Below are 13,373 nucleotides of genomic sequence, written 5' to 3'. Positions count from 1 at the left end.
CATTCCCCCCTCAGGGCACCAGGGAGCCTGGCGTACCCAGCAAAAGCTGCTACGGAGCTTTTACTGGCCTGGGATCTTTACCCATGTCCGGCAGCACTTCTGCTCCTGTGACTTCTGCCAGAGGGGGAGGAAGGATTTGGACTGCACCCTTAGCAAGTTTGCAGATGACACTAAACTGGGAGGAGTGGTTGATACGCTGGAGGGTAGGGATAGGATACAGAGGGACCTAGACAAATTAGAGGATTGGGCCAAAAGAAATATGATGAGGTTCAACAAGGACAAGTGCAGAGTCCTGCACTTAGGACGGAAGAATCCCATGCACTGCTACAGACTAGGGACCGAATGGCTGGGTAGCAGTTCTGCAGAAAAGGACCTAGGGGTTACAGTGGACGAAAAGCTGAATATGAGTCAACAGTGTGCCCTTGTTGCCAAGAAGGCTAATGGCATTTTGGGTTGTATAAGTAGGGGCATTTCCAGCAGATCGAGGGAAGTGATCATTCCCCTCTATTCAGCACTGGTGAGGCCTCATCTGGAGGACTGTGTCCAGTTTTGGGCCCCACACTACAAGAAGGATGTGGAGAAATTGGAAAGAGTCCAGAGGAGGGCAACAAAAATGATTAGGGGGCTGGAACACATGACTTATGAGGAGAGGCTGAGGGAACTGGGATTGTTTAGCCTGCAGAAGAGAAGAATGAGGGGGGATTTGATAGCTGCTTTCAACTACCTGAAAGGGGGTTCCAAACAGGATGGATCTAGACTGTCCTCAGTGGTAGAAGATGACAGAACAAGGAGTAGTGGTCTCAAGTTGCAGAGCGGGAGGTTTAGGTTGGATATTAGGAAAAACTTTTTCACTAGTAGGGTGGTAAAAACTGGAATGGGTTACCTAGGGAGGTGGTGGAATCTCCTTCCTTAGAGGTTTTTAAGGTCAGGCTTGACAAAGCCCTGGCTGGGATGATTTAGTTGGGTTTGGTCCTGCTTTGAGCAAGGGGTTGGACTAGATGACCTCCTGAGGTCCCTTCCAACCCTGAGATTCTATGATTCTATGAAGGCCCGGGACAGGGGGAAGATGGCTGTAAGACCCTTGCCCCGCCTCGAGGAGCCTGTCCAGAGGGGGGCCAGGGTCAAAAGGGGGGCTCTGAACCGAGACAGCCCGAATCACAGACCCCCAGACTGGAACATGGGGAGAAGGCCCCAGCCCCGCGTGCACCCCAGGGGTACTGGGGTGGGGAAAGGGCATGGGCGGCATAAGGCTTCCCCCCTGCAACCTGCAAGTGCCCTCGGGTCCCCCCGACCTACAGGGGGGCAGGAAACTGGAATGACCTGGGGTAACTCTCCCCCCAGAACGGGGGGGACCCTGGGGCAGCCAAGGGAATGTAGGTGGGTTCGAACTTCCCCAGGTCACTGGCTGGAGTGACCCCGCTCAGTTCGGTCTCGAAGGGGGGAGAGGTGTGATGAAGTGGGACTGTTCGTACTGGGGGCTGGGAATGCTGGGTGCAGGCCTCTAAGTATCTAGCAAAGCAGAAGGCCGGTGCAACCGAATGCCTGACACTCTGTCTCCTAGCAACTGATGGCCCGAGCACCTCCCCTGCAAAGGTGCATCTAAAGGTGTTGGAGACAAAGGGGTCAGGTGACCTCCTGGCCCGGGAAAGAAGCTGGGCAGAGAGGAGGGGCCGGAGGGGGTTGGGCAGACTGGAGCTGGCTAGGGAAAAGAGGGGAGGCAGAGAGAGAGGGCTCTGATCCCCAAGGGGGGTTGTGGCGCTCCGGGGTCCCAAGATGGACCTAACAGGGGGGATCCTGTTATCTGTGCCTGCAAGACCTGTGTTGGACTGTGTTCCTGTCGTCTAAATAAACCTTCTGGTTTACTGACTGGCTGAGAGTCCTGGTGAATCGGCAGGGAGCCCGGGGGTGCAGGGCCTGACTCCCCTACACTCCGTGACAGACACCCTCCCCCTTCCACACTTCAGACTCACCTCATCACAAACTCACCCACGGCCCCTTTGGCTTCTCAAGCGCCTCTGGAGGGACGCAGCTTCCCAGGCACGCAGATCCTTCCCTACAACGCGCACTGGACGGACATTCGAAACACAGCCCTTTCCAGGAGGGAATGCGCTGCTTTTGGACTCTGGCGCCCAGCAAGAAGGCCTGGGACTCTTTTTCTGACGGATGGACCCCACTGACTTGCCTTTACCAAGCAGAAACTAAGGACCGGCTGACATAGGCGGCAGGTTTGTATAATTTTTGATGGGGCCCAAAATGGTGGTGCCCCCCCGCTCCCACCCTGTAAGCCGATATAAAATGAAGCTACAACGCTTCAGTGCCACAAGATTACAAGGGTCAATTAAAAGTGGAAAGTCAGAAGCAGCACTTCCCTACTTCAATATACGGTATTATATGTTGTTTCACCTGTTGTGATGAAGTGGGAATGTTCTTAATATTTTCTCTGAATACTGTGTGGGTGCCTCAGTTTCCCCTGCAAGATGCTACTTGAAGGTGTTGGGGACAAAGAGATCAGGTGGCCTCCTTGACCGGAATAGACACAGAGGCCAGAGGAGGGAGTGTCAGTTTGGAGCTGGCTGTGGAAATGGGGAGAGACCCAGAACTTGGTTGTGGGCTGCCCACCCCGCAAGATGGACCTGACAGAGGGGTTCTGTTTTCTGTACCAACAAGCTCTGTTTAAACTGTGTTCCCGTCATCTAATAAACCTTCTGTTTTACAGTCTGGCTGAGAGTCACTTCTGACTGCGGAGTTGGGGTGCAGGGACCTCTGGCTACCCCAGGACCCCGCCTGGGCGGACTCACTGCAGAAAGTGCATGGTGTGGAAGGGCATGCTGAATGCTCTGAGGTCAGACCCAGGAAGGTGTAAACTTCTTGCCCTGGAGACAGTCTGCTCAGAGAGGAGGCTCCCCCAGAGTCCTGACTGGATTTGAAGGAGGGGTTCCAGAGCATCCCAGCATCCCCTTCCACCCCATGCACTTCCCAGAAGTCCGCACAGGCACTAACACTCCCTCCTCTGGCCTTTGTCAAGAAGGCTAACAGCATTTTGGGCTGTATAAGTAGGGGCATTGCCAGCAGATCGAGGGACATGATCATTCTCCTCTATTCAACATTGGTGAGGCCTCATCTAGAGAACTACGTGCAGTTTTGGGCCCCACATTGCAAGAAGGATGTGGAAAAATTGGAAAATCCAGTGGAGGGCAACAAAAATGATTAGGGGGCTGGAGCACATGACTTCTGAGGAGAGGCTGAGGGAACTGGGATGGTTTAGTCTGCAGAAGAGAAGAATGAGGGAGGATTTAATAGCTGCTTTCAACTACCTGATAGGGGGTTACAAAGAGGATGGATCTAGACTGTTCTCAGTGGTAGCAGAGGACAGAACAAGGAGTAATGATCTCAAGTTGCAGTGGGGGAGGTTTAGGTTGGATATTAAGAAAAACTTTTTCACTAGGAGGGTGGTGAAACACTGGAATGGGTTACCTAGGGAGGTGGTGGAATCTCCTTCCTTAGAAATTTTTAAGGCCCAGCTTGACAAAGCCCTGGCTGGGATGATTTAGTTGGGAATTGGTCCTGCTTTGAGCATGAGGTTGGACTAGATGACCTCCTGAGGCCCCTTCCAACCCTGATATTCTATGATACTCTAAACTGACCACCAAATTTAAGTTGCGGGTTTTTCCTGTCAGGTGAGGACTCTGGGGCAGGGCTGGGGATAAGGAACTTGGGGTGCAGAAAGGCTGCCCCAGGGCTAGGGTCAAAGAGGACTCCCCTCCACCCTCCCTGGCAGCAGCAAGCTCCAGAGGAGGGACCCCTCCTCTCCCCTGCAGTTCACTGCACATGCTCCTAGGGTCCCTCTCAGGTCCAGAAAACCCACTCACCTCCCCTATGGTGGGTACCGAGGGGGGAGGTTGCCATCACGTGTGGCCTCCCCTGCTGCCACCCCTCACCATAGCCTCACTGGGGATGGGGCTGCCCCTTGCCCAGCATGCTGCAGGAGTGGGGACTGCAGGGTGGTAGCTGGGGAGGGGCAGAGTATCACAAAATTCACCCAAGCCCCAGCTGCACAGGTCTAGGAAGCTCCCCTCCCCAGTGGTGTAGCCAGGTTCTAACATGAGAGGGAGCGAACACGTAAAAAAAGATGCCAGCCAACATATCCAATTACTAATCAGGTAGTTCTATAACAGGCTATAACAGGCTGCCCTGGACCCCATCACCCCCTGAAGCACAAGGTAGGGGTAGGCACCACCATGTTGTGCAACAAACACTTGACAAAATTACTGGACTTAGTGATGGACAATGCAGGAAGGTGGGTATTATGTCATTCAATCATTCAACCCATAAAATTGCACACATTTTGCCTCAGTGAAATTAAATATCCAGAGAATTACTGAGCCTGTGATGAGGACCAGGGCTTGCTCACCTGTGGCTCCCCCTCCCTGTGCTGTGGAGGCACAGCCAGGCAGGTCTGCATCTGCAGGCAGGCACCCTGCCTCAGGTGCAGCTCCCATGGGCCCTGATAGCCACTAGACTGGGAGCCTCCCGGCCAATGGAATGGGCTGGGCTGGGGGGCGGAAGGCAAAGGGGGAGATTGTAGGGAGGGGAGCTTTGGAGGAGGGGAGGCAGTGGGGGAGGGGAGTGGGCTGGCACAAAGGGGAGGGCTCTCTGGAGAGGAGTGACAGGGACACAGGGGTCATTGGGAGTCTCTCAAGGGGGCAGAGGGTTGTGTGGGTCTCTGTGGGGCAGGGGGCTGTGATGGGTGGAGCCAGCTGCAACCTGGGTCTGCTCTGCGGGGAGTGTTGCTATAGTCCCCTCAGGAAGCCCCCCCCCCATCCTGTGTATTTTATACCAGCCCAGGGATGCCCATTGCTGCTCCTTTCCCCGCCCACGGCTCCATCTGTCTGTCCCCACAACCCCCCAGCTGTGTCCGTCTGTCTGTCCTCACAACCCCCCTGGCTGTGTCCTTGTGTCGGTCTGTCCCACAACCCCCGGCTGTGTCCTTGTGTGTGTCTGTCCCACAACCCCCCAGCTGTGTCTGTCTGGCTGCCCCCACCACCCCCGGCTGTGTCTGTCTGTCCCACAACCCCCCGGCTGTGTCCGTGTGTCTGGCTGCCCCCACCACCCCCGGCTGTGTCTGTCTGTCCCATAACCCCCCCAGCTGTGTCCTTGTGTCTGTCTGTCCCACTACCCCCCGGCTGTGTCCTTGTGTCTGTCTGTCCCACAACCCCCAGCTGTGTCCTTGTGTCTGTCTGTCCCCACTACCCCCTGGCTGTGTCCGTGTGTCTGGCTGCCCCCACCACCCCCAGCTGTGTGTCTGTCCCCACCCCACCCCGCTGTGTGTGTCTGTCCCACAACCCCCTGTCTGTGTCCTTGTGTCTGTCTGTCCCACAACCCCCAGCTGTGTCTGTTTGTCCCCACCAACCCCCCGTCCCTGGCTGCGTCTCTGTGTCTGGCTGCCCCCACAGCTCACCGGCTGAGTCTGTCTGACAGGCACAGACCCTCCTGCTCGCTCTGCCCAGGGCTCAGCCGCTGCCGGTGGCTCGCTCCCCCTCCCTGCTGTGGAGGTGCGGCCAGGCAGCTCCGGCACCGCCCCCGGCAGCTCCCATTGGCTGGGGTTCCCGGCCAATGGGCTGTGAGCCCAGTCGCTGCTGGGGCCTCTCCCGGGAGCTGCCGCTGCGGTGAGAGCGCCCGGCAGTGCGACGCAGGGACCCCCAAAGCACAGGGCCTGGGGCCCAAACATTGGTGGAGCTGGGCCCAGCTTCAGGATTATTGGTGGAGCCTGGGCCCCACGGGCCCATAGAACTCGCCGCCTATGTGCCAGGGCCATGTCGAAACTGTTTGAATTGGGCCCCGCACTTCCTAAAGCCGGCCCTGAGCACAGGCAAAGCAGAGGATGGTTTTGATCTATCAAGCTCTGGGTTACAGGCCTAGCACACTTCTGCTGCACCACTCTGCTGGCTTCTCATTCACAGTCCCCAGCACCCAGTCTCCAGCATCCACACTAGCACCTTGTGAGCTCTAGTGCTGGCAGGCAGATGCACTGGGTTTTGCTGGTGCTACCAGCACGGGATTGGCGTCTTGTACCACCCAGCCTGCCGGTGGCTCCAGGAAACACATCTGCAGGCATGGCCACACTCTGAGGCCACCAAAAATATTGTGATGAGACCCCCTGCTCCAGAGCATGGATGGGGAAGCACCTAAGGCCAGCGGACAGCCTGGGCTAGGCAGATGCTCGGAGCAGAGCACCAGAGGGCTGCACTGGCTCCCTTCTTAGCAGCAAACTATCAATTCCCCTGACCCCTGAGACCGCAGCCTGCAGCTAAGGGTAGCGCCCACTGGGGGTTAACAGACAAACACACTCACCCATTGCACCACAGAGACACATGAATACAAAACTGCTGTTCCCAAGGCTGCTGCCTAGCAGATTGCGCACCTGCCTGCCAGTGCTAGTGCTCACCAGGCGTAGTGTGGAGGCTGGAGGCTGGGTGCTGGCTGTTACTTGCAAAAATCCAGCAGAGTGGTGCAGCGGGAGCGTGCTGGGCCCATAACCCAGCAATTGATAGATCAAAACCCTCCTCTGCTAAATATGTGCTTGTTTCCTTTCCCTCTGGGCCTTCCAGCGAGGCGGTGACCAGCAGAGTACCAGGAGCCTGGGCCATGAGGCAAGAGGTGGCTGAGGCGGCGGCCTGCCAGGGAGCTCCCCGGCACCTCTGGCTGCCTGGGCTGAAGGCAAGAGGCAGGCCTGGGCAGTGCGAGGGCCTCCTGTCCCGGAATGAGGCTGCAGTGCTTCCTGGTCCCCTTTTCCCACCCACAGCGGCAGGCGGCTGCTGCGGGAGAACACGAGGGAGGCTCTTGGGATGCTAGGCAGCTCTGTGTGGCTGTCAGGGGAAAGAGCCTTCTTCTCTAAAGATGGCTGGCAGAAAGGTGGTGCTCAGCTCTGTAAGCAACCTGCCCAGTAGCCTCACTGCCAGGGGATGCAGACATTTCTGTAAGGTGCAGAAAGAGGGTATTTGGCGTCCAAGTTAATATGAGAAATATGCATTTAGGAGATAGACTTTCCATTCTTCCATCAGTGGCCTAATGGATAAGGCAATGGCTTTCTAAGTCAGAGATTGTGGGTTCAAGTCCCATCTGGGGTGAAAAACTGCCTTCTTCCTGTACACTGCAAGGAAACCTTGGCCTTACTTTCACCAAGGAAGCTGGGAGATGTTTGAACACAAAATACTGGATCTTGGGAAAAATCCCCCAGAAATGGTATCTTGACAAATGCTTTCTAAACCCCTCAGTAGCAAACAGTTAATACTAGTGTTTGTCTGAGACTAGAGGGAAGGGGAGTGTTTACTCCCACACCTCAGTGAGTGAAACAGACAGAAAGAGCAAGGCTGTTCTGAAAGAGAAGGGATCTGTCTGGAGACAAAGCAGCCCCTGAGAATGAGCAATGGTGTGAAAAGAAGAGGTTGAAATGTGTTAGATGTTAGTTAGTGTTAGAGGGTTTATCCCTTCACCCTCCCATTACCAGGTCCTTCTTGTGTACACACAGAGCAGCAATAACCAAAGTCCCAAGATGCAAACAATGAGATGTTTATTGGATTGAACTTCCAGCAAGCAACGATTCCAGTTTCCTTCCTCAGTGTCCTCATCCCAGCCCTGATGCCACAGAGCCTTGCTTGTGTCCCTGTTCCCATTCACCCCCTTAGCAAAACATAGGACATATGGTGACACATTTTCTGATAGGGCCAGGCATCAAGGTGGAAGGTGTTGATATTCCATTTGTCCCAATGCCCTGTGCGTAGTGCAGTGCCCTGCACCTTCTCTTGTATGGGCGGGCCACACCTGTTCTAATTAGTGTTCCAGACTTCCCACTATAGTGGGCCTGGGAAGGTTGGGTCCAAGTTGTCTAGTACAGGGGGGAGGGGCTTACTCCATTACTTCTCGGTTATTTCCATAGGCAACGTAATACAAGTATACTTAGCAATACACCAGCCGCTGTAACAATCCACAGCAACACCGAGAGACCTGAGCACTGCCGCATGGTCCAACATCCCGGCCACCACCAAAACACCTCCTCTCCTCCTTCGACGGGGTCAAGCTCTTAACATGCCCAGTTGCTGGCAGCTGCAATACGCTGCCACTGCAGGTTTTCGTGCTTTTGTCCATATCATAAGTCCATTGAATGTCCACAGAGAAATGGGTTATTGTCCAAACCAACTTAACCACGTGGTGTGGAATCAGGCCATATGCCCTGGTTCGATTATTCACAGCAGTAAGATTCACAGGTCTATCTGTGCACCAAAGCCCAGAGAGCAGTGTGTAGTGTGGAATTTGGTTAGGGGCTGGTGTAATTGTGCCCCCAGTAATATGTACATTTCCAGCAAAACACCTCATACACAGTACACCCAATTGTCCACCCCTTGCCACGGGCCATTGGGTGTGCTCCTCCATGGCCATCAGGAAGGGGCACATTCAAACATCTTCTCTGGATTTACACCATTTTACACACCCCTCCATTGATTCCCAGCGAGCAAATCCCCTTCTCATTATTCCCATACGGCTTGTGGGGCCCACCTTAGCTGCCGATTCACTTCCAGATACCACGGTAGCTATTACACAGGTGCTGGCCTCCTTGTCGAGCATTTTGAATTTCCATACATATCTTCCCCCAGGTCAACCTTTTGAAGCCATCCCCACCCATGTCATGAGGTTTTTCTGTTCATTGAAACACAACAATGCTAACAACAAGACAAAAACCACAGACAAACAACCCAAAACATAGCTTCATGGTATTATGGGTTATTCTTTTGCTGGTGCCAGCTTGCTTGTAGAGTGTCTGAAAAACAAAATAAACAATTTCCACCCCTCCCCCCCCGTTGGTGGGGACAGATTAGTGCTTAATAATAATACCACTTCCTTTTACAAATGTCCTTGCTAATTGCAGGAAAAACAGAATAATTACCTCCAGGCTGTCCTTACTGTGGTCTATCATCAGATAGTGAATTACCCCACTCGCTGGTCATTTATGAAATTCATGAGGTGGTGTGCCTCAGTGTCCCCTCTTGTACAACAGACCAGGTTTGCAATAGTTTCTCTGCTGTACTAAGCTTTAAGTTTATTCTCAGGTGGTGAGAGACACCTTTAGATTTAGATTTAGCACTGTACACACACACACACACACACACACACACACACACACACACACACACACACACACACACACACACACACACACACACACACACACACACACACACACCCTTAGGGTTAACCTGTCCCCCTTATTTTCAGGCTTGACTTGTTTTTTCACCTCCCTTTCCTGGAGGGCCACAATCTGAATCTTCCAGTAGCTTGTTTGCTGACCAGATGTATTCATTATTTGCAGCTCCTTTATACTGCTACTTATGGGCAGATCTCTCCTTCCACCATCAGCTAGGTAATTTGCATTCATACAGGCTTTCGGGCTTGCTTTTGGATCCAAAGCTATCAGCAAGGCCGGCTCTAGGCACCAGCCCTCCAAGCATGTGTTTGGGGCGGCACTTTCTAAGGGGCTACACTCCGCCCCCTCTTTTTTTATTTTTATTTTTTATTTTTTTGCTTGGGGCGGCATTGCCCGGAGCCAGCCCTGGAGCAGCCACTCGCCCGAGCCAGGATCCGCGCCCCCTGCCCAGCCCAGCAACGCCCCACCCAGCCCACTCTGGCAGGGAAATGCGGCGCCACCCGGAGTGGCAGCGGCAGCAGGACCTCGCCTTCCTCCCTGCATCCTGGGCCCCACTTCCTTCCCTCACACATTCCGGGAGCCCCTTGCGCCACCGCCTCAGCCCAGGCTCGGCTCCCACTCCTTCCCTGGCTCCTCACACACTGCGGGAGCCTCTCTCACCGCCGCCTCAGCCCAGGCTCGGCTCCTCCTCCCTCCCTGTCTCCTCACATGCTCCGGGAGCCCCTCTCACCGCTGCCTCAGCCCGGGCTCAGCTCCAGGGACCCCGCCTCCCTCCCTCCCGGGCTCCTCACATGCTCCGGGAGCCCCTCTCACCGCCACCACAGCCGGGGCTGGGGAGGGAGGGAAGCGGGGTCCCCTGGAGCAAAGCCCGGGCTGCGGCAGCAGCGAAAGGGGCTCCTGGAGTGTGTGAGGAGATGGGGAGGGAGGGAGGGAGCCAGGGTCCACAGGAGCCGAGCCCAGGCTGCGGCGGCGAGAAGGGCTCCCAGGGTCGGGGCCACCCAGAGGGGGCAAGTGGGTCAATTTTCCCCAGGCCCCGGGCCCCACAGGGGCCCTCATGAGTATGTCAGAGGCTCCCCCCGCCTCCGTCTTCGCCCATCCCCCGGTGTCTCAGCTGGTGCGGGCGGGGCTGCGAGCTGCAGCCGAGCGGCGGGAGGTCAGGCCCCGCTGGAGACACCAGGCTGCTGCAGTGCTGTCGGGGAAAGAGGGTAAGTGGCATGGTAAGGGGCTGGGGCTGGGCAACCCCCTGACCCCATCCCCCCAGCCCTGACCCCCAGCTCCAAGCCCAGCCCCTCTGAGCCAGGCACCCCCCCAACCCCATCCCCATCCTCCCCACAGCCCTGACCCCCAGCTCCGAGCCCAGCCCCTCTGAGCCGGGCACCCCCTGACCCCATCCCCCTCAGCCCCGACCCCCAGCTCCAAGCCCAACCCCTCTGAGCTGGGCACCCACCGACCCCATCCCCCCCAGCCCTGACCCCCAGCTCCGAGCCCAGCCCCTGTGAGCTGGACACCCCCTGATTCCAGCTCCCCACAGTCCTGACCCCAGCCCCTGTGAGCTGTGCACCCCCCAACCCAGAGTCCAGCTCCCCACCCAGCCCTGGACAAGAGCAGCACCACTCCCAGGCAGCAACAGCCCATTGGCACCAACCATCACCATCACCCAGCAACAGCCTATTATGTAATTTCAAATGTAGACATACCAATAAAGCATTTAATGTTTTTAAATCATATATTTAGTGTATTTTCAAATTATTACAAATTAATTTTTGAATGTATGTCACTAGTTATTTTTTACATTTCCAAATACATGTTACTATAGTATTGCAACTTTTTTTTATGGAAGGGGCCCCCAAAATTGCTTTGCCTAAGGCCCCTGAATCCTCTGGGCAGCCCTGCCCAGAGTGTGTGAGGAGCTGGGGAGAGAGGGAAGCGGGCTCCCCTGGAGCCGAGCCCGGGCTGCGGTGAGAGGGGCTCCCAGAGTGTGTGAGGAGCTGGGGAGGGAGGGAAGCGGGGTCCCCTGGAGCTGAGCCCGGGCTGCGGCAGCGGCGAGAGGGGCTCCTGGAGTGTGTGAGGAGGTAAGCGGCTGCCTGGGCTCGTCAGTGCTGAGCAGGCAGCCCCGCAGCCGGAGATCCTCGCCTTCCCGCTCGCTGGGGCTGGGCCAGGGCACCGTGAGGCTGAAGAGCAGCAGGTCCGGGGGGCTCTCCAGGTCCTCGGCCACCAGCATGTCGGGGGTGAGGGCAGTGAGCACGAGCTGATCCACCTCGGCCACCAGCAGTGCCGCGAAGCCCAGGGAGGGGGCTGTGTTCTCCGCACCGCCCCGCAGCCACACTGCCACCTGGAAGTACTCCCGCTCCACGCCGCCCCGCAGCCGCACTGCCACCTGGAAGTACTCCCGCTCCACGCCGCCCCGCAGCCGCACTGCCACCTGAAAGTATTCCCGCTCGGCGCCACCCAGCAGCTCCACCCGCACGGGGACAGAGTCGCAGCTGGGCCAGGGTTTGGCTGCCGTGTGCTGGTAGCGGATCCCACGTTTGGGGGGGAGCCCAGTGCTGGAGCGGCAGCAGGTGTGGAGGAAGAGAGATCCCAGTGCTGGGGTGGCAGGGAGGCACTGGTAGGCCGGGGGGGGGGGAGCTCAGAGCTGGGGAAACAAGGGGGGCAGCCAAATTTTTTTTTGCTTGGGGCGGCAAAAAAACCTAGAGCCAGCCCTGGGAACAGGTGAAAGGACAAAAGAAGCAAGAGATGAAGAGAAAGGAGGAAGGGATGGATGGAGGAAAAGGTGAAACACAAAGGACAAACAGTAATGTTCCCAGGGATTATAAGGGACAAAATCCCAGGTGCAGAATAAAATTCTGCCTCCTTAAACTCGTGTTTTCCATGCCTAGAATTCAACTGTCACCAGATGGATCAGACTGAACAGGTTTCAAACCTAGAGGAGACTCTTACCTTCTAAACAGGGACGGCTGTTTTCTAGTAAAATCAGGAAAAGGGAAGGAGAAAACTTGAAAGAGGTTCCTCTTGGCACTCACATCCATGAACCCGAATATTCTCTCAGTCGTCAAAGAGAGACCTGGAGAAGGAGACTTGCTGAAGCAAAGCCACAGGGGTCTCTGAGGTTTCCCTGGCCCCTCGCCCCTGTCCTGCCTGGCTGATGTCAGCATCTCTCTGTGAGGTCACCACCTCCCCACCACCTTTGACCAATAGTCTGAGGTCCTGCAAAAGGCCTTTGTGATGTCACTGCCACACCCCTCCCTTGCTGTGCTAATGTCCTGCCCCTGGCCAGGCACTTTGGAGGTTTCAGCTACTCCCTGTGGATCACCCCACTCAAGGAGCGTTCGTTCTAGGCAGCAAGCCGGCTAGACAGGAAAACATCAGACGCTGCTCCCATTGCTACACTCACTTTTTCAGAAATTAGTTGACTTTATGGCCACAAGAGACCATTAGAGCATCTAATCTGACCCACTGCATATCACAGGCCTCCTGTATGACATAATAGCTACTTTTGTGGCAAACACATTCTAGAAAGGCATCTAGTCTTCATTAAATGACATCAGGAAATGGTGAATCCAGCACTTTCCTTGGTAGCTTGTTCCTGTGGTGAAACATCCTTGCTGTTGAATTTTTGTGCCTTATTTATAATATGAAATTGTCTCTTTTCACCTTTCAGCCCCTGGGTCCTGTTATGCCTTACTCTGCTCAATTAAAGAGCCCTTTAATACCCAATATTTTCTCTTCATTAAGGCCCTTCAACACTTCAATGAAGTCACCTTTCAATCTTCTTTTGATAAACTAAACAGGTTGAGCTCGTTCAATAGCTCACTAGAAGGCATTTTTCTCCAGCCTTCAGAACATTTGGTGGCTCTTTGCTGACAATTTCACAACATCTTTTTCAAATGAGGACACCAAAACTGGAGGCAGTATTCCAGTATCAGTCTCACTGATGCCGTGTCACCTCCTGTGACGTTATTGACATAATCTATAACTGTATAGATCACCGTTGCGACCACTGTTCTATATTTGCAGCCAATATGGTAGAAAGGTTGTCATGTAAGGGGTCTATGGAGAGGTTGTGATTGGCTGATTATAATGATGCTATCTCTAGATATGTATCATTTTTGTAGTTGACATTATGAATATTGGCTCTATGCTATCCGTATTTCAAACTTGTGTTATGCTTCCG

General features: G+C 55.1%; 1 protein-coding gene across 1 annotated transcript in view; it reads right to left on the bottom strand.

The window, feature by feature from the left end:
* Positions 1 to 12,228, bottom strand: part of LOC123359042 (E3 ubiquitin-protein ligase TRIM71-like) — a 191,784-nt gene extending 179,556 nt beyond the window's left edge. The window contains 2 exon segments of the mRNA XM_045001042.1: positions 11,457 to 11,654; positions 12,223 to 12,228. Of these exon segments, the coding sequence (XP_044856977.1) occupies positions 11,457 to 11,654; positions 12,223 to 12,228 (204 nt within the window).
* Between the last annotated feature and the right edge of the window lie 1,145 nt (positions 12,229 to 13,373).

This window comes from Mauremys mutica, unplaced genomic scaffold (genome assembly GCF_020497125.1).
Source record: "Mauremys mutica isolate MM-2020 ecotype Southern unplaced genomic scaffold, ASM2049712v1 Super-Scaffold_100100, whole genome shotgun sequence".
Lineage (NCBI taxonomy): Eukaryota > Metazoa > Chordata > Testudines > Geoemydidae > Mauremys > Mauremys mutica.
Note: the sequence above shows the minus strand (reverse complement) of the source record. Positions and strands in the feature narration are given on the sequence as shown.